This window comes from Castanea sativa, chromosome 2 (genome assembly GCF_040712315.1).
Source record: "Castanea sativa cultivar Marrone di Chiusa Pesio chromosome 2, ASM4071231v1".
Classification (NCBI taxonomy): Eukaryota; Viridiplantae; Streptophyta; class Magnoliopsida; order Fagales; family Fagaceae; genus Castanea; species Castanea sativa.
In genome coordinates, this window is record NC_134014.1 from 4,808,462 (window position 1) to 4,828,920 (window position 20,459).

At 35.9% G+C, this 20,459-nt stretch overlaps 1 protein-coding gene across 1 annotated transcript; it reads right to left on the reverse strand.

Annotated features, from left to right (window-relative positions):
* Nucleotides 1-14,825: 14,825 nt before the first annotated feature.
* LOC142624335 (G-type lectin S-receptor-like serine/threonine-protein kinase At4g27290) lies at nt 14,826-18,906 on the reverse strand. Its single transcript, XM_075797870.1, has 7 exons — nt 17,610-18,906; nt 17,359-17,484; nt 16,101-16,258; nt 15,790-16,000; nt 15,426-15,663; nt 15,201-15,351; nt 14,826-15,119 (listed from the first exon to the last, which is right to left on the reverse strand). The coding sequence occupies exons 1-7, from the start codon at nt 18,892-18,894 to the stop codon at nt 14,826-14,828; spliced, it is 2,463 nt and encodes an 820-aa protein (XP_075653985.1). The 5' UTR covers nt 18,895-18,906.
* Between the last annotated feature and the right edge of the window lie 1,553 nt (nt 18,907-20,459).

The following is a 20,459-nucleotide window of genomic DNA, read 5'->3' on the forward strand; positions in this document are numbered from 1 at the left end:
CTTCCTAAGGGATCTCATGAGCAATAAGGATATTATCAGTAATGTTCCTCCCTTTGATGAAAACATTCTGATAAGGGGTTATGATGCTCTCCATCAGAGGTTTCAGCCTATTAACTAGGATCTTAGATATGACTTTGTATATTACATTACAAAGACTAATAGGTCTAAAATGTGAGACCTTGTTAGGGAAAGGGGTTCTTGGAATGAGGGTTATGAAGGTATGATTGAGAGGTTTAAAAAGAGACCCATAATGGAAGAAAGATAGGACTGTGCTAATGACATCTGATTTAATTGTGCTCCAAAATTCTTGAAAGAAAAAGGCAGGAATTCCATCAGGTCCTGGAGCTTTGTGAGAGCCCATTTGAAAAATAGTTTATTCAATCTCTGAAGCTGTAGTGGGTCTATTGAGAGAGCTATGATGGCGAGCAGATAGTATAGGAATGGGTAAGGACTAAAGTTCTTGAACTATACTATCAAAACTTGATTGGTTCTTACTCTCAAAACAGGTCTTGAAATGGTCTGCCAGGATGATCTCAATTTCCCCTAGATTTTCTGTAATATTCCCTTGGTTATCCTTAATTTGAAGGATTCTACTTCTAGCTCTTCTCTATCTTACAACTGTTTGAAAGTATTTGGTATTTCTATCTCCTTGGAGAATCCATCTAGTTCTAGCTTTTTGAGCCCACATTAATTCTTCCCTATTCAGAAGGTCCTCTAATTCATTTCTAAGAGTTCTATCCTTTATAACATCCTGAATAGAGTTGATGGAGTTTTGGATTTGTTGCAGCTGAGCTTGCTTCAATTTAATATCTCCCTCAACTTTCCCAAACACATTTTTATTCCATTCCAAAGCTTTCCTTTTGACACTTAAGAGTTTTTTTCTTAATTGTTCTACTCTAGAACCATGTGAATTAAAAACCCAGGCCTGTTGGACCATATCTTTACATGATGGATGGGTAGTCCACATATGTTCAAATCTAAAAGGCCTTTTCCTAAATGGGGTTTGGTAGTCAAAATCTAAAATAACTGGACCATAATCCAACCTGATGATGGGAAGATTTCTAAGAGAGTATGAGGGATACATGTTAATCCACTCAACATTGGCAAAAGCCCTATCAAGTCTTTCCATAACCAAACCATTCTCCTCTCTATTATTCATCCAGGTAAACCTTTGCCCTGTGGCAGTGAGATCACACAAATGTAGATCTAAAATGACTTGTTGAAATAGGTTGGCACCAGCAATACTACCTTGTGTGAAAGAAAATTTCTCATCCCTTAACAATATTTGGTTGAAATCCCCAATGCAAAGCCAATTGGGATGAGTAGTGGCTTTGAGGGAGGAAAGTTGTTGCCACACCTCCTCCCTCTTAGCTTGATCAGGGTGACCATACACAAAGGTGATTGAGATAGGTTTACCCCTGTTATCCAAGAGGTCTATGTGAATAAGGTGAGTAGAATCAAAAGTAACCTTAAGACTTTGTCTAGGCATCCAGGCTAGAAGTAGACCCCCACTAAAGACTCACTCTAGGGGCCTCCTATCCATCAGTAAAACCACACCTAGTCCAAACTTCCTTACCTTTACCTTGTACTAGCTTTGTTTCCATAAGGAACATAAAATCAGGTTTAAACTCTTGGGCTTTTTGTTGGCATTGAAGAATTGCAGAGGGTTTGCCTAAACGTCTGTAGTTCCAACTTAGGATCCTCATGGTTGCAGAAGATGCTGATTTGGGTTAGCTTCCCAGCAAGATAATAGTCACAAATTGCATTAAGTTAACAAGAGTTTTTGAAGTTGCTACCTTCCTTTGAGAAGAAGCCACAGAGGAGTTTCTGGAGAATGTTTCTTCCTACCCTCCCAAGTTCTTATTTGATTCTCTTCTTAGAGGGCACATGACCTCCTTCAAGCCATTCCTCACAATGCAGGCTAGTTAAAATCCCTGGGTCTGAAGAAACTGAAATTGGGGAAGGTGGGCTTGGGCCAAAGTTAGTAGGGTCTATGGTTATGATATTGTTAAGCCCAGTATCCAAGCTAATAGTGTGGCTATGTGTAGTTTCCTCCTCTGGTTCAGGTTCTACCAATTATTGAGTCCATGTATGATCTTAGCCCATAGCTTGAGATCTTCTAATTTGAGGCCCATCACTGGGACTACCCACTTCAAACCTAAATCTGTCTCTATCAACCCTTTGGACCAAAAATTCAATAAAGGGTTCTGGAGCCTTAGGAATCTGTCCTTTACTCCATGCATCCCTACGTACCCATTTAGGGCGCTCCTTATTAAGCCTATCTAAATTGAACAAGACCACTGTGTCATCACTATTTGTTTCAGAACCAGACCTCGAATTTTCTCTCAAAACACCATTAGTCATAAAAAGACCATTTTCTACAACCCAAGTCCATTGGAGAGAAGAATTTGTTTAAAGTGGTATTAGGGTTATGTGAATGGTTAGTGGAATTAAGAGGTACCTGATCAAGGGTGGGATTGGGGGGAGGTTAGAGTTATGGATATGGCCAAAGGATGAACCTGGGGAGTTAAAGGGAGTGGGTGGGATTGAGGGATTGCTTAAGGATAGGGAAAATGTTGCAGAGTTTAGGGTTGCATGTTCATTTTCAGACTGGGAGGTAGGAGGGAGAGGATGGGGAGGGGGAAGACTATTAGGCTTAGGGATATTAGTTGTTTCGGAATTTGGAAAAGCTTGGTGACCATCTTCTTGGGAGTGAGAAGAAGAGTTGGAGTGATGCTGATATTGGTTAGGGTGGACATGGGGGATGTGAGTATGTGTATGGTGAGAAGGTTGCAGATTCCCATACCTTACTTTGGTTGTCCAGCGGCATCTTTTGTTGTAGAAGGCTCTGAGTTCATTGTGAAAATGTGGCTCCAATGAATCAAATCCAAACTTAACTCAGTGAATGCATTGAATTCAATGTCGTTGATGGATAAGCATCCTTTCAATCTCATCCATTCTTTTACTACATTGGCTTTGTATGACCAATCAATCCGCAACTGACATAAAGTTTATGAACCCTCTCATATCTGCATTACACCCAAGTCTGAGAACCATCATCAAGACACAGCATGAAACTTGCAGTAAGTGGCATCCATGGGTCAATTCGAACTCTGTTGTGCATGAATCTTATATATCTGGGTATTTGATCCTCCCAATCAACCCTTTCAAAGATACCCATAATCTGACCCATACATTCTGTCAGTTCTGGGTACTGGTACTCTAGGGGTAACCTGTGCAATTGGATCCACAAAGAGACGTAGTTTAGTTGCAATATGTTCAGGACTAAATTTGGTCTCCATTTCTCCAATACTAGGAAAGCTCCATCCATTGCCCATGGTCCTTTCGAGCAAAAGTGAGTAAGATCCTCTAGGAGCTCAAAATGGATTAGATAAAAGAAGGAATCTTTTCCTACTACTGAAAATACACCTCTGATTCGCCATGCAAAATTGATTATCAGCTATAGATGATGAACAGAGAGCTTCCTATAGTCTAAGATGAACCCAATGGCAAACTGACCCCAGAAATCCCTTTGCATGTTGATATTTTTAGAATCAGCTTCAAGAACAGGGCCATGCCGAGCAAAAGGAGTTTCACTGTCTTCACTGGCCTGGGAGGCAGCTTAAGAATCTTCAATAAAGGGACCAATACTGACCTCGGACCCACTACTCTCAGTCTAACCAAACTCTTTAGCTGGAAATTGGTCCTTCATGGTCAGCAACAAAAGGGAAAGAGGACACAAGGTTCCCAAATGAAAAGCTTCAAAGATATGTAATCAAGTTTATGTGGGAGGTCATATATGTTCATTTCTACAATTGAGATAGGTCATTCTATTTAGTACTAATTGTGTATGAATTGGTTGAATTGATCATTGAAGCTTCACGTTAAACTAAAAACTATCTCATATTTGATACCCACCCACATCATACATGTTATATTCAATGAATGCCTTATTCATTTGTGTGATTGTATTGGATTAAATGTGATGTACATACTCAAGCATCTATTGATCAAACCCAAAAAGATTTTTGAGTATTTTAGTTGTTTTTGGAAAGTATTTTGTTTTGCAAATTGTCACAAAAATCCAAAAATTTTCAACTCTACCTTTTGGAAACTCACTTGCGAGTCGCGAGTTTTCAAAGCTCTAGTCACGAGTTTACCTAGAATGCTTTGAGACTCATTGGTGAGTAAAAGGTCAAGTTGCGAAAAAGACTAAGAAATTTTTTCAAAATCTGGGAGACTTTGTGGCGACTCATTTTGGCAACTCATTCGTGAGTAGTGAGTCCATCCAGAGGCGTTCGTGACTTACTGGCGAGTGAGAGTCCCAGTAGCGAAAAAGACTGAGAGAAATTTATCAAAATTTGGGTTCAAGCGATTTTGGTGACTTAGTTTGGTGACTCACTTGCGAGTCAATTGAGTCACGAAAAACATGTGTTTTGCAAAAATAGGGTTAAAACTCAGATAGTTTTTCAAGACTTTTTAGTTTTCCTCGCATCATGTGTTTTTCTCTTTGTCTTCTCCTCCTCTCCCTCTCTCAAAACCGCCATTTTCAATCCAAAAACCTCCATTTTCATCTTCAATCTTCACTCAAAATCCTAGAAGAGGTATGGGTTTTCACTCCATTTTACTTTGTTTCAAGTTTAAAGCATTTTTTTTTCATGGATTTGTTGTTTGTGTTGAGATATTGAGATATGGTTGATGAACATGGGTTTTTGTTGTTTTTGATGAAATTGATATATGGGTTTTGTTGAGAATGATAGTATAATGCTTGTTTTACATGTTTTTATTACATGCTCATGCATTATACTATGTTTTGTGTTGTGCTGTGCATACCATTCTATTGATAAAATGTCTATTTAGATGTTTTTGTGTGTATCTTTGGACTCCGTTGAGTACAAAATTTGGGGACAATCATGTTTCCATGTTTGGAACAACTAATGATTATGTGCTTTCACACTTTGCCCCTTGCATGTTTTCATGCCTTATATGCACACTTTTTCATATGATGCACACACACACAATCTTTGACATGTTGTATGTCTAATGCCATGATTATATCATGCGTTGATGTTTAGCATCTTCACATGTCAAGTTATTTTTGAATTGCTCTTTAAATTTCAATTTTTAGGGTTTAATTCGTAGTGTATGTTTTTAGTACTAACTTGTAGCTAATCAAGTTTGTTGCCGTTTGTTTTCATCTTACTCTTTGCTATTTCATGATATTTTCTTGAAGATGTCTCCTTTCAAAAAGTTAGCAGTGAAAGGAAGCAGCAGCAAAGGGTAGGAACCAATCATTGACCTCAGTAGTTTCTCCCCTAAGTCAAAGAAAACTCGATCTTTAGTTGGAGTTTTCGATGACACTTGATTCAGATCCTATACCGCGTTTCAAGCATATTTCAGCTACTTCCAGAATGCCCCCATGGTAATTGAACGGGTTGTTGAGCAAGCTACTCTTCTTGATACGAACATTCCTAAATGGATTGCTTTTAAGGATTGGAACTACCTTCTATCGAATCTTGAAGATCCTTATGAAAAGCTTATGAAAGAGTTTTATGCAAATGATATCTTTGATGGGAAAGAGCTATGATGTTGGGTGAGAGGAAAGGACTTGACTATAACGCCTTCATATCTTGCTCTCATTCTGAACATCAACTGACTAGTGTTTACAAATCCATCGGTGTATGATGAGATGGAACCGAATCTTGACATTCTTCGGAACGCTTTCGAAGAAAACTTGGATGTGTCTTCAAATGGGAAATGAATTGGTCTATCATCGTTATCTCCTAAGTTAAGGTTACTCACAACAATAATGTTCCATAATCTCTGTCCTCTCTTAAGCACCAGACATATGAATCTTGGTCGGACTCTATTTCTTCATGACTTGATTACTGATGAAAAAATTAATATATGTTCTTATATCTTTCACATTTTGGTCAAAATTGCTGAGAGGACTGCGTCTAGGAACTACCTTCCATTTTGTTGCCTCATCACAAAGATATTGAAGCTAAAAGTAGTACCCACTATGGAAGATGAGTATCCTCAATCAAAGCAAAGACCAATCAACATTACCACTCTCAATGCTATAATAGGCCATAGCCGAAAAAATGCCAAGCAAGAGAGTAATGCTCCTTAAGGTGATACAAGCTCTAGCTCACACTCTTATGATGAGAAGTTAGACAACATCATGGTTTTCATGCAAGACATTAGCACAAAATTCTCCAGCCTCACATCTATCATGCACTCTCATCACACCCGATTTGAAATAAAGTTTACCTCTCTCTAAACTTAATTGGATCAAATCCAAAGGAAGCTAGAAGAAGATGATGACTAGCTATTCCATGACAAAAAGGGGGATATTGGTGTTCATGATAGGGGGAGAGAGCTAAATCAAAGGGGGGAGTAAGCAATGCAAGAGCAAGCAAGTCAAACAACAAGCTTTTTTAGTTTTTCTTTGTTGCTATTACTAGTCTATGTTCATATTTCATAGTTTAAGCTTATGTTGTGCACTTGACTATGTTTTTATGTACCTTTGCTTATGTAGCTTAGTACTCTTGTGCACTTGTTAGATCTTGTATCCTTGATGCAATCTAAACCTAATGCTTCATGCTTCAGTGTTCTTGCATCGTTTGAGTGTAGGACATGCAAATGATACTTTGCATTGAGCTTATTTGCTTGCATGTTCAGATGTTCATTCATCGTGTGAATGTTCATTGTAGTCACTATTTATAGTGATTGTTCTTGTATGGTCAAGACATGCTTCATTATCATATTCATACTTTCTTGATTGTATTGTGTTTGCTTCATATGCATTACAAGTTTTCCGCTTACAATGAACTCAATGAGTGCATTTTGTGATATTATTTTCAGGAAACTTGTTCGTATGGTTCAAGAGCTTCACAGATCTAGAATTAGGTGTGAGTGAGTTTTGGAAACTGTTCCTAACTCACATTTTTAAGTCTAGAGTCTGTTTTAGGGTTTTGTTATGGAATAGCCAAAATGAGAGATTGTAAAGTTGAATTTATTCAACTATGTGTTGGCTTTATTCCAAGCCAAACCTGCTTGTAATTTAGCATTTAGAAACTCTATATTTAGGTGAGAATAATGTAAGGGTTGTGTGTGTGAGAGTGCGAAGAATTGATTAAGAGTGTGCAACAAGATGTGATTCTCGACTGGATCTCGTGACTGACTCGTGAGTGGTGACTCGCCAAAGTATAACACATGTGTGAAGTATGCAGGAAGTTGAAGGGCTGGAACAGTTGGATCACTACAGGACAAAAAGTACAGTCTGACCTATCTGTTATTTGGCGACTGGAACTCGCGACTCATTCGAGTTGCGAGTGACTCACTAGTGCACCTTTTTTGTTTTGTTGAAAAGTGACTTTTCACATTTCTTTTCATACCCTACTATAAATATCCTTATACCCACGAAATTAGGGGTGTGCAAAAAACTGATGAACCGAAAAAATCGGCTGAAACTGACCAAACTGAGTCCAAAATTTCGGTTCGGTCTTGGTGCAGTTGGGTTTCGGTTTGCTAAAATGAAAACCGAAGTTTTTGGTTTCGGTTTCAGTTCAAAAAATAAAAGTTCCAACCGAATCGAAACCAAGCAAAATGTATTGAATATAACTATGTACAAAATATTTCAGGGTGCATACCGCTAGTATAGTGGTAAGACACACGTGTGACTATACTTGGCCCAGGTTTGAACCTTGCTAAAAACATTTTTTTTCTTTCCTAATAACATAAAACTACGTCATTTTATGCCAACTTAAAACATAAAAAAACCCTACTTTCTAGTCTCTACATTTCACTTCAGCCGCCTCATCCCTTATTCTTTTCTTTTCTTCTCTCTCATTTCCATCTTCCATGCCTCTCTCTACGCCGACGCTCTCTCTCTCTCTCACAGTATGGCTCCGTAATGTGCAAACTTTGTGTTGGCCCGGCGAGGAGCTTCTCAAATGTGCAAAAACCCTTCTCTCTGCACTACAAAGTTGAAGTAAAAAAGCTTGGTGAACCCATAAATAGACAGAGCTTCTCAAATGTGTTGGCCCGGCGAGGAGTCCAGTCTTTGATGATGTCGTTGGCAAAATTCACGAGCCATGGTGACCCTCTCTCTCTTTCTTTAATTTCTCCATAATTTCCCCTCTCTCTTTTCTGTATTCTAGGTTTGTTTAATATTGAATTAATGTTGTTTTTTCAATTTTTATGTGTAAATAAAGTTAGGGTTTTGGAAAAAACCTATGTGCTTGGTTGTTTATATTCTGGGTTTGTTTATTTTTTCAATTTCCTCTCTTTTTTATATTCTGGGTTTGTTTAATTTTTTTTTCTTTTTTTGCTTTCTTAGAAAAAAAAATGAAAAGGAAACCAAAAAAACCCACCAAAACCAAAATTCAACCGAAACTGATTTGATTCCAATTACTTTGGTCGATTTCTGTTGAGAATTTCACAAATCAAAAATTTTGGTTTTGATTGGCCAACCCATAGAAAACCGACCAAAACCGAACCGACACGCCCCTACACGAAATGTAGAGAGCTTCCAAAGAGAATTTTGAGAGAGAAACCCTAGAGAAGAAAAGATTGATTCATCCACAATCTTATACATTTGATTGTTTAAATTCCTCTACTTTCATCCCTTCCATTGTCATACCCATGAGAGGATCTTAAGCCAAATACTTACCTCACCACATTTAGAGCAGTGAGAAGGTTTATGGTGTTTGGGAAGCAGTTTAAGAGAGAACCAATTCATATTGGTTGATGCAATGAGCTAATTGTGGGATCCAGTAAGCTAGAGAAGACAAAGTTAAGCGCAACCTTGTTGGTACAAGAAGCTTGGAGGGATTAGGTGCATTGGTTAGATTAGGCTTGGAGGGTCTATTGCTATTTATGTATTCTAACTGATTTTCTAATGGATCATTTTACCGCTTAGAGGGTAGCAGAAAGGTTTTTCGCCGAATTCTTTGGTTTCCTCTTCGAACACGTGCCGGTGTTATCTTGTGTTTGCTTCTCTCTATCCCTTACTCTTTGCTTTTAATTACTACTGAGTTGTGATTAAAATATGGTTTAGAGTAGTTTGCATATTTGGGTATTGCTTATATTTATCATTCCACACATCAATTGTTTGAATATAAGCTTGTATTGGATATTTTGTTTTTAGGGGTCAAAACATTCACAAGTGTTTTACACACTAAGTGAGCTTTCAATAAGGACTGTAAGCAATCCAATTCTTCACAATTCAAAAATCAAGACAAAGGGAAGAAGGATGCTAAGGATGGCAGTTAGTATATTGTTCCCTCCGGACCAAAGTGCTTTGGATGTCATGGTTTTGGACACATGAAACAAGAATTTCCAACATATCTCAAGTTGATTGGGAAAAGTAAGGCTCTTGTTGCTACCTTGAGTGATATTGAGCCTGAGACTAAGTTAGATAACAGTGATGACAAGGGAATCTTGAGTGCTTTCACTGCCACAGTGGATCCTACATTTTCAATCTCAAATTTCAAGTTTCAAATTCCAAAATTCTCTAACTTCAAATTCCAAAGATAAAATCATTTTCAAAGAACTACAAAAATCCATCAAAGTTTTCTTGCTAAAAAAAATGAAAAAATTCAAATCAAGAAGGAACAAATGAAAAATCACACATTTCAAAAACAGTGGGACCACAAAGCACTCATCATTTGAATTCTAATCCCAAATTTTGACTTTTTGCAGGCAACAGTTCGGATCAAAGTAAAGAAGCCCTTTCATCGACATTCGAACAGTTTAGATCAAAGTAGAGAAGCCCTTTGATCAAAATTTCAACAGTTCAGATTGAAGAAGAGAAGCCCTTTGATCGACATCTCAACAGTTCATATCGAAGTAGAGAAGCCCTTTGATCAACATCTCAACAGTTTAGATCAAAGTAAAGAAGTCCTTTGATCGACATTTCAACAGTTCAGATAGAAGTAGAGAAGTCCTCTGATCAACCTTTTATCAAGATCGAGGTAGAGAAGCCCCTTGGTCGCCACAGCTCCGGTTTTGAGGTAGAGAAGCCACTTGGTTGCCTTTCTTTAAGATCGAGGTAAAGAAGCCCCTTAGTTGCTATAAAACCTGTTCTGAGGTAGAGAAGCCCTTTGGTTACATTTCTTCAAGATTGAGGTAGAGAAGCCTTATGGTTGTCGCAGCTCTAGTTCCGAGGTAGAGAAGCCCCTTGTTTACCTTTTTTCAAGATCGAGGTAGAAAAGTCCTTTGGTCGCCGCAGCTTTGGTGCCGAGGTAGATAAGCCCCTTGGTTACCTTTCATCAAGATTCAAGGTAGAAAAGTCCATTGGATATTTTGTCACATCCAAGATCAAGGTAGAGAAGCCCCTTGACCGATCCCCCACATTTAGACTAAGATAGACAAGCCCCTTAGTCACATCAATTATCAAGAATCATTTCAGAGTTCGTTAGCTATCAAGTAGGTCAAGTGTTCACAATTTTCATTTCTGTCCAACAGTAAGGCACTAGTTCTATGCTCTAAGATTTTAGGTTCGAGGGCTAGGTAATCTTTGAAAAATTCAACCTCAATTAAAATCATGGCCGCTAAAATTAGTGTCTTTGTTTTACATTGAAATTTGCTTTCCAAGCTTTGTTAATGAGGGGCATTCTGTAAACACTCAATTTTGCACCCATGATTTATTTAAGGAAGATGATTAGAGTGACCATTCATGTACCAAAAATTCATGATTGCATTACATGCATTAATTTTTTCATTGCATATCATAAAAATGATCTTGAGATTCTAATGGTCGCGACGGTATGCCTGGTTTTCAAATCGGACCGTTGGATTGAAAGATATTGCATGATCAAGTTTTCACGATCAACATACATTGTGTTTAGGTAGAATCAACTACGCATGATTAATTTAAATTAATTCTTGGCTAGACTATTAAAATTAATTAAATAATTTTGTGATTGGTTGTCAGTTAGTATCAAAAATAGGCTTGCATGCATGGGAATAAAGGGGATAATTGGATAACAATAAAATTGTGGATAAACAAGACTTTTAGAGTATTTATATACAAGATAATTGTTGCTGAAAAGACCTGAATTATCTAGAAAAGATTTTAACTTTTAGAATATGCATTAAAAACGTGTCTAAGTGTAAGTCCCGACTCAATTTAAAAAAAAAAAAAAGAGTCCAAAACAAACCAAAACTCAAACGAGGGATCGGCACCCAAAAGCGCCATTCGACACTTTTGGAGTGCTAATCGGCAATTTTCAAGTGCCGATTGGCACAAACTCGAGCCTTGGCTCGAGGGCACTTGGATTTGGTTAAAACACATCCTTTTCGATTTTTTAGAGATAAGAACGCGTCCCAGTTTGTATTCGGATCATTTAGCTAATTTTTTGAACACCCCAGCCTCTATATGTTGGGAAATTTAGACCCCGGTTAATAGAATTAACAAGTTTTAAACTCAAGTTGTTAATTAGATTTATTATGCATAAAACTTGTTAAAACAAATAAACATCAATATCATGTCAAAATTATATGCAGCGGAAAAGTAAATAAGACAATATATGATGACCTAGAAAACCAATGAAACCAACCAGTTTCACAGTAAAAAACCTAGGGGGAAATCTTCTCAAAAAGCAATCCACTATAATAAAGAGAAGTTTTAGATCTAATGCAAAACCTTTGTCCCTAGACTCTACAATCCTCATAGATGAACTTATAGCAGAAACCTTCTATCGCTTCAGAACCTCTGAACTCTTCAATATATGAACGCCATCCTTTGATGTACGGATCCCAGTACGTGACAAACTCTTTTGCATGAATTCTAGTACGTGACTCACTCACCAAATTAAGAAAGAAGAATGTTGGCTGCAAAGTTCTTCACTTCATCAACAATGAAAATCAAGAAGCACTTGGTTACAAAATCTTAAGGTGCAAAGACGTAGTAGCTTCTTTCAGAGAGAATAAGGTTTCGGTCACCTTTTGCATATGTTCTCCTTGTATTCTCTTATGTGATGGCCTCTAAAATAAGCCTTATATATGTCTAAGGTTGTGAGAAAAGAAACCCTACACAAATACAACAACATGGACCGAAAATCAGATCTGGAAATCTGAATTCCCGTAACCTCGATAGATCCTTGATCGATCAAGAAGCTGTCGAGCTTCATTCATTAAATCTCGATAGATAGCTATTTGTCGAGCAGTTGTCCGCAAGTGTCCAACAAGTCTCCAGCTATCTGTCCAGCTTTAGGAAACACCTTTTCTTCACTTGTTTCTTGGTCCAATCTTCATGGCTTTAATACTAGACTTGAACAACATGTTCTTTGAAGTATTAAACACATCCTAGATCTACCCAAATATAAGTAAAGTGCGTTTTGTCAAAGGATTAGCCAACTACATAAAATATGTCCTTAACACTATAAATAGAGGCTGGATCTCAGAATTCAGCATACTTTTTCACGCTCTCTGATTTCCCCTCTTTCTAAATCTCTTTTCTATTATTCTCTCTCTTACGTTAAAGACGTTCTAGAGGCTCTAGCCTTAAGAGTGTTTTTTTGTAAGCAAGGTATTTTAGGTTTCAATGATAATTGAACAAATTTCTTTGAACCCTGAGATATTCCCTCAATAAGAAGAGTACGTCCATGCAAGGGGTGGTTTTTCTTTACCTATTTTTTCTTCTGTTTTTTATTTTGATGATGCATGAGTAAATATTCTTTTAGTTTTAATTTCTAATGCTCATACCATGTGTTGATAATATTTTTTGTTGAAATATGTTCTTGATGTTTTTGTTGTCATGATTTACCTTTTTGAGTTTCAAAAATCTGCGTATCATTACATCTTTTTCAAAAACCAAAAAACAGATTTGTATCTTCCTTAGATGCAGGTCTAAATTTTTCTAACACAAAAACTTATTTGTATCTTTCTTAGATGCAAATATGAATTTTTCAAAATCAAAAACTAATTTGTATCTTCCTTAGTTGCAAATCTGAATTTTTCTAACACAAAAATTGATTTGTATCTTCCTTAAGATGCAAACCTAAATTTTTCAAAATAAAAAATGGATTTGTATCTTCCTTAGAGGCAAATATGAAAATTTCAAAATCAAAAACTGATTTGTATCTTCCTTAAATGCAGATCTGAATTTTTCTAACACAAAAACTGAGTTGTATCTTCCTTAGATGTAGATCTGAATTTTTCTAACACAAAAATTGATTTGTATCTTCCTTAGATGCAGATTTGATTTTTTTTAAACATAGCAGGTTTTGAAATAAAAAGAAAGAAACTCATGACTAGTAGTGTTTTGTTTGTTTTGTTTAATGCAAGTAGTGTAGGTTTATTTCATGAATGTAGTTCTCTTCTTAAAAAAACAGATTTTCTCTATTTTATTTCACATAAAAAAACAGATCCGATTTCTTTAAAGCTTTCTACAAATCTAGATCTTTTCATCTACAAAACAGATCTGATTTTTTTTACATACAAACCAAAAACCATTTTTTTTTTTTTACTTTGTTTCAAAACAGATCTAATTTTTTTACATACAAATCAAAAACCCATTTTGTATTCATAAAAACGAATCTAAATTTTTTTTAAAGAAAGAGGATGCATTAAAGGGGATGCATTAATAAATAAATTTATGTGGCTTAGTTTAGTTAAGTGTTCCATGTCAACATATCATTCATATCATGCATAAAGGGGTACACTGGTCATGAGAGTCTAGAAGACTAGACTCTGTCTGGGCAGAATGGGTGCCTAACACCTTCCCATTCTTCTCATTCTGTAGCCTAGCCTTCGAGTTTAGTGTCTTTGGATAGGTAGACCTAGGCTATATTTTTGTTTGTTTTTTTTATTTTATTTTATTTTAAATTTGGGTAGATTGTAACTAGGGCAAAAAGCCATGTATCTTTGGTAGTTTGTGACTAGGACCCAAAGCCATGCAATACTTAATTTATAAAGTTTGTATTTTTTTATTCAATCAATGAGAATGAAACAATTCAGTCGTGTAAAGTTGTATTTAATTTTTTTCTTATTTTTTAATATTAAAAGTAAGTGGCGACTCTACACTGCTTACCCAAAAAAAGAGGTGTTTTGAAAAGCACAAAAAATCTTTTTTTTTTTTAGGCACCTTTGCGGTCTCTCACAATGACATCACCATTCACACATATTCACTAGAAGTTACTTTTTTTTAATCCAAATGTAATGATTAAAAAATGAAATTAGGGTTTCTCATATGCACACACATTAAATTCAAGCAAAGAAATTGATTGATAATATTTTGGATGATATGAAATAAATGTTGGCCACTATAATCTAAAAGACCGGTTTACCGGGCATGATAGGTGCCTAACACCTTCCCATCTTGTAACATAGCCTCTAAGCTTAGATCAATCAAGAGTTAGTAGATCAAATGCTTGTCTACGTAATTTTTAATATTTACATTGTAACTAGGAAACAAAACCATGTATTTTATCTTACATTGTATCTAAGACCATAGCCGTGTAATTTCCTATGATTATGTACATTCATTCCCAAATCAATAAAATGATGAATTTTTCAATTATGGTTTTCTTATTTATTCCAATAATTGAATAAGTGACGACTCCATTGTAAAAAACTTAATCTAAAGGGAAAAATGTAATCAGTAGAATCTGCATTTTGAGAGGTAATAATGTGACTCCACCCATTCACGTCAATTTGGCCTAAAGCAATCAATTCAAAACGGGTAAGGGGCACAATCTCTCATAGTAATACTGATGTCGCATACATGGAGAATACAAATGTGTATGATACAAAATGTAAAGATATAAATATCACTCATAATATATGTTATAAAATGCAATTGATATGATATTTGACTATCGAGCCTCTAACATGGTAACAGTAATTTCATTGGTTGAGGATGATTTGTTCTTGCTTGATGAAGTTGGTTTTTTTCCTACAAAGAAACCCAACTCTTTGGGTTCAGGTAATGAACTCTCACCGTGTAACATCATAACCACACATGACATATTTGGTCGATCATTGTGATGTTGTTGCAAACATAAGAAACTAATATGGAGGCAACGTAGAATCTCTGAGTGGATTACAGAGCCCTTTAAGCCAGTATCAATTAGTTCTAAAGGTCTGCCTTCTTTCCATAATTTCCATGCCTAAGACATTTTAAAATTCTTTATCATTATTTGTATCATTATATGTAATCAGATAGAAGATGATATCTTTTGAGAACTCACATGTCCAACAAGGTTTTGAGTATTGTCTAGATGGAAAGAGCCTCGATTTTTCTTTCCACTTATTATCTCCAACAACAATATTCCAAAGCTAAAGACATTAGATTTTACTGAAAATAGGCCATCAATGGCATATTTGGGTGCCATATAACCACTGCAAACACATCATTAAGCATGAAAATCTTTGATTAAAAAATATCAACAATAAAACATGTTAAGAATACGTGCTAAGTTCCGACGACTCTATTTGTGTTTCCTTCAATCTGATCCCCACCAAAGATTCTAGCCATACCGAAGTCAGAAATTTTTGGATTCATCTTACTATCAAGTAAAATATTGCTTAGTTTGAGATCTCTATGTATAATCCTCAATCTAGAATCTTCATGAAGATATAGAAGCCCTCGCGCAATCCCATAGATAATGTTGAAGCGTATAGACCAGCTTAAAACTTTAGCTTTCGTTTGATCTAAAAAGTTGCTCACTTATGTTAATACTAAGTTTAACTTGAATATGAAACAAGAAATTGGCATTTCTTTAAATAACAATAAAAGTTTTTATGAAGTTTGGTAAAAAAAATTCATGAAGTTCAAACCAAAAATGAAGGAGTCCAAGCTTCCATTGGGCATGTATTCATAGATTAGCATTTTCTCGTCCCCTTCAATGTAATATCCCAAAAGCCTAACAAGATTTCGATGTTGCAATTTGGCAATTAGTATAACTTCATTTTTAAACTCCCTTAATCCTTGTCCAGATTTATGTGAAAGCCTTTTCACAGCAATTTCTTTTCCATCTATTAATGTACCCTGAAAATTCACATTTTCAAATTGATTTTATTGAAGTTGAATATGGTGAGAATTGCTTTTTATTTTTTGTGATCTTTAAAAAAGCTTGCTACAAAGTTACCTTATATACAAGTCCAAAGCCACCTTCACCAAGCTTGTTATCGCTTGAAAAGTTGTTAGTGGCAATGACTATGGTAGCTAGGGTGAAGAATGGGACCTCAATGTCTTCACTTTGGCCTTCAATGTCTTGGTCTATCATCACATTATTCTCCAATTTCTCTGCTAAGATCAAGATGAGCTTCACATTATACATGAGAAATAAGAGTATGACACTTGTTAAGTTCCGTCTAGATCAGCTAGTTAATTATACAACATAATTATTATTTGATTTCAAATCAAATAAATTAATTAGGTGATCCAAAATGTCAATGTCAATAACCAAAAAAGAAAAAGTGAACAAGTCATAAAGCAAAACAATAAATGCATAAGACACATAATATGATTCTGAAGTGAAAAACCTATGGGTAACTCTTTAAAGGAAAAGGGGCTATATGCGTAACCTACTCCCACTAAGGCAATCAAATAGAAAAGAATGTGTTTTATAGTCTTAAAAAAAAACCATTCTACTGAGACTCTACATTCCAAATCGAGAATTCACCGCTGCGACTCACAATAGCTTTAAACTTTGAGTTTCTTCCTATATGGTTTCGTTCATGAATGGCAGGTCTGTGTAAATTAACTAGAACCTTTGGCGCAGTCCAATTAAGGTACCTCCTGGAATATTTGATCTACAGTCAACTAACTAGAAGAAATTCTATGTGGTTTTGAACGTTGGATCTCAAGATTTTATAAAACTACTAGGATTCTCTCAAGAAAGCTCATGGATGAAAGGCACGGTTTTTTTCACTAGAAGTATTGTGCTAGTTTATGCCTTCCCAACTTTACCGGAAATCTTGCATAAAATAGTATAAATTGGTGTTTACATAAACGGTTATAATCCTAATCAAAACAAGATTTAGATTATTTTTTGTGATTCTTGTTCATTGGGCCATTTCAGCCCATCTTTTTTTCTTTGAGCAAATTTCAGCCCATCTATATTTACTAGCTTGAGTCAACCTCTTGGTCCCCCTGCTCTAGGGCACAACATATTTTAGCCTTACCATTATTTCGCAAATTTTATTCCTTACCATTATTTTTCTTAAGATCAAATGGCTAAACTTCATGGCTTTTCTTGTTCAACATCTTATTACCTGCTTTGTACGTTTCTAGAAGTTCAAATATTTATTTTAGGGGAGTCATAACAATTTTATATATATAAAAAAAAATTGCCTCTGGCCAGCACGTAACGTCGCCCCTGGGGTCAAAGAAAGAGATATTACCTCTGATGTTTGCCCTTGTGCTTATGCAGTAGGGAATCAAGAGCACCCCGAAAACGACCGCAATTGCAACCACAACTATCACTATAACCTTCATCTTTTGCTTGTCTTTCTCCTCTTTATGATTGACTTTGCAGAAGAAAAGCAAAAATATTTTAGTAATGCAATAAAATAGATGGAAGCAACAAAGAAGATAGCTTCAATGGCATGTAAAAATATAAATTAAAAAGCAATAAAAACCATAGGCCTATTACCTTGCTCTGAAGCAGGCATTCGAATATATACGCCCTGCAAGGCATCCCGCCCATTAGCTGCAACCTGTCTAAAATCACTTAGATCCCCAAACCACATGGCACAGCCACTTCCTCCATTTTTAATATTTGAGTTTGTATAAGCCGTACAGGAACAGTTGTTCAAACATTTGACTCCGCATTCGTTAAGATTCATACTTCCGTTCACCCAGGAATACGTGGTATCTGGCATTTTGAGCCCAGCAAATTTAGGAAACCCAATTTTATCTTTATCCTCGCAGCTTAATTGGGTAATACGTACACATCCCTTAGACCACTCATCTGGGTTCCATGTATCTGACGACTTATGCTTGAATCCTTCTACACATTGACAGATAGGTGACTCACCAATGATACAATTTCCGTAAGGACCACATAAATTATAATCATCACATTTGTCTTTTGGGTAAGATATGTATAGGCTCCATTTTTTATCTTTTGAGACCCATATGTAGCGCTCATATAAGGACGAAGTTTCGTTCAAAAGTGCTCTTGAGATTACAGAATTTGTAATCAAATTGAATATGAAGTACACCTCATCGCTGTTGATGACAAAATTGTAGGTGAAAACTGGATTTTCCTTTAAGTCTGGTGTACCACTGAAACCAAGGCCATTCCATGGTCCGGTCTGGTAGAACTTCTCGGTGCCTTTGTTCATGACTATCTCAGGGTAATTATGAAGTTCAATCCCCCAACTAAGTTCTCCTGGAGATGGATCATCTGGACTTTTCCAAGAAGTTAGGCGCCGTTCCAGACCAGTCCTTAAGTCCCATCCAAGCTTCATCCCCGGTAGCCAAGTATCAGAAGGATAGTCAAAGCTTTGCCACAAATAATTTTCTTCGTTCTCTTCTCTTAATACTAGATTTCCGGAATCTAAAAGCTGGACTATTGGATTCCTGGCCTGTTTTGTTGAATTTGCCGACCATGCAACTGTTGTATTCTGGCTGAGAAGAACAAGACTACCTGAACTGTTTACCATCAACATGCCAGACGAGTCGTTTATTGGATTGAGCCGGTTTGCTACCCAAACAACCGTTCTAACTGGGATATTGTTATACCATATTCCCAAGTAATGGTTACTGGAATTACCAGGACTAAAGAACCCCAGAGCGTAGCTTTCATGTTTAGAGACCAAGGTTATGCCCTCACTGAGGGATTCGGATTTTGTAATGCTGTCAGTAGCATCCGACAGTACAAAGAAGAAAGGAAGCAAACTGGAACTCAACAACACAAAAGCAAAGATGTTCATTGCTTTCTGTTCTTAATTAGAGATCTTAGTCTTAGCCAACATTTTAAAGTTAGGCCTACTATAATGAGCAATGGCTACACCATGGAAGGTCATGCGTTGACCCAGGCCTGTGGTCATTCTTTCTTGAATTGGTTGGTACATTAGAAAACTCCACATTTTTTTTGAACAAAAATTTCCACGTGTCGTTACTCTCTTCTGCGATGTCGCATTAATTTCCACATTTGTCGTTGCTTCCTTGACCCTTCTGCGATGTCGCATTCTGTGTAGTTTGTCCTCGCGCCCACTATTTTAGATTGTGAAAGGCTGACAAAAGTGGAAAGGTGAGCACGAGGATTTGAAATTATGGAATATTGGTAGATCCATTATACCCCCCCCCCCCCCCTTTTTTTTTTTTTTAAGAAACAACATGAGAAGAGAAAGTTTTTAAGGCAAAGGTATATTATTTATAATTCCATTCAAAAGTTATGATAATTTTAAAAAGAAGTGGAGAAAATTATACGATGCATAACATACTTTTTTAACTAATGTGGGACAATTTCTATTCTTTTTATTTTTATTTTTAGAAACAAATGCACACATAAGGGAAAGGAAAATGAATTCTAACATAAAAGTACACCACAATATATTACATGCATGACATTTTCATAGTAATAACTTAGTACCTAAGATTTAGTATAAAATTTTGTAAAAATATTGTAAACATAACATTACTCATAAATAAATGAGGCCACGTCATAAATAAATAAAGAGGGCCACATTTAATTGGGAGCCAGATTTTTTGTCTAATATTTGTTTTTGCTTTTGCATTTGATGGGACCAGGGCTAGTAGACCTTGAAATCAGTTTATTTTGTTGAAACTAAAAATTTTTTGTTGAAAATACTGTAGATAAATGTAAAAGTTAACTGAAATAGTATAATGGGACCCATAAATAGTACAAAAACTCAATGGGACCTATGAATAGTAGTAAAAATAAGCTAAATAGTAAAATAAGTTGGCAAAAAACGGACACTTATTGTCAGATTCTCTACAATATACTAAATGAGACAATGCAAAGATGTCCATTAATGCTTCTTGCTCTTAGAGCTCTTTAGCCAACATTTTAAAGTTAGGTCTGTGAGCATTCACGTCTGGTTTTTAAAAAAAGAAATCTCATTTAACCATATCAAGGGTCTGTTTATTTTGCTGAAACTGGAAATTTTTTACTAAAAGTACTATAAATAAAAGTAAAAATTAGTTGAAATAGTACAGTGGGATTCATGAATAGTAGCAAAAAGTGTAATGGGCCCCATGAATAGTAGCAAAAATAAGCTGAATAGTAAAATAAGTTGACAATTTTTTTTTTTTTGCCAAACACACACCAGGAGTTATTTTATCATTTATACCATACTATTTTACAACTCACTTAACATCTCAAACTCTTTTTTTTTTTTTTTTTTTTTTCCAGTTTATTTAAATACTATTTTTACTATTTCTCTCTCCCTTCCTTTTCCTCTCTTTCTCCCTCTACTTCTAGGCACCAACAAAAAAAAAAAAAACCATAGAAAACCAAAACCAACCACACCAA

Excerpts from the sequence above, each read along its gene's own strand:
- LOC142624335 (XM_075797870.1), bottom strand. The coding sequence starts at position 18,894 with ATGAACATCTTTGCTTTTGTGTTGTTGAGTTCCAGTTTGCTTCCTTTC. Across the intron at positions 15,664-15,789 it reads CTTGGACTCCTTCATTTTTG|ATCAAACGAAAGCTAAAGTT; the intron begins GTTTGAACTTCA and ends GCAACTTTTTAG. Across the intron at positions 15,352-15,425 it reads AATAGAGTCGTCGGAACTTA|TGGTTATATGGCACCCAAAT; the intron begins GCACGTATTCTT and ends ATGTGTTTGCAG.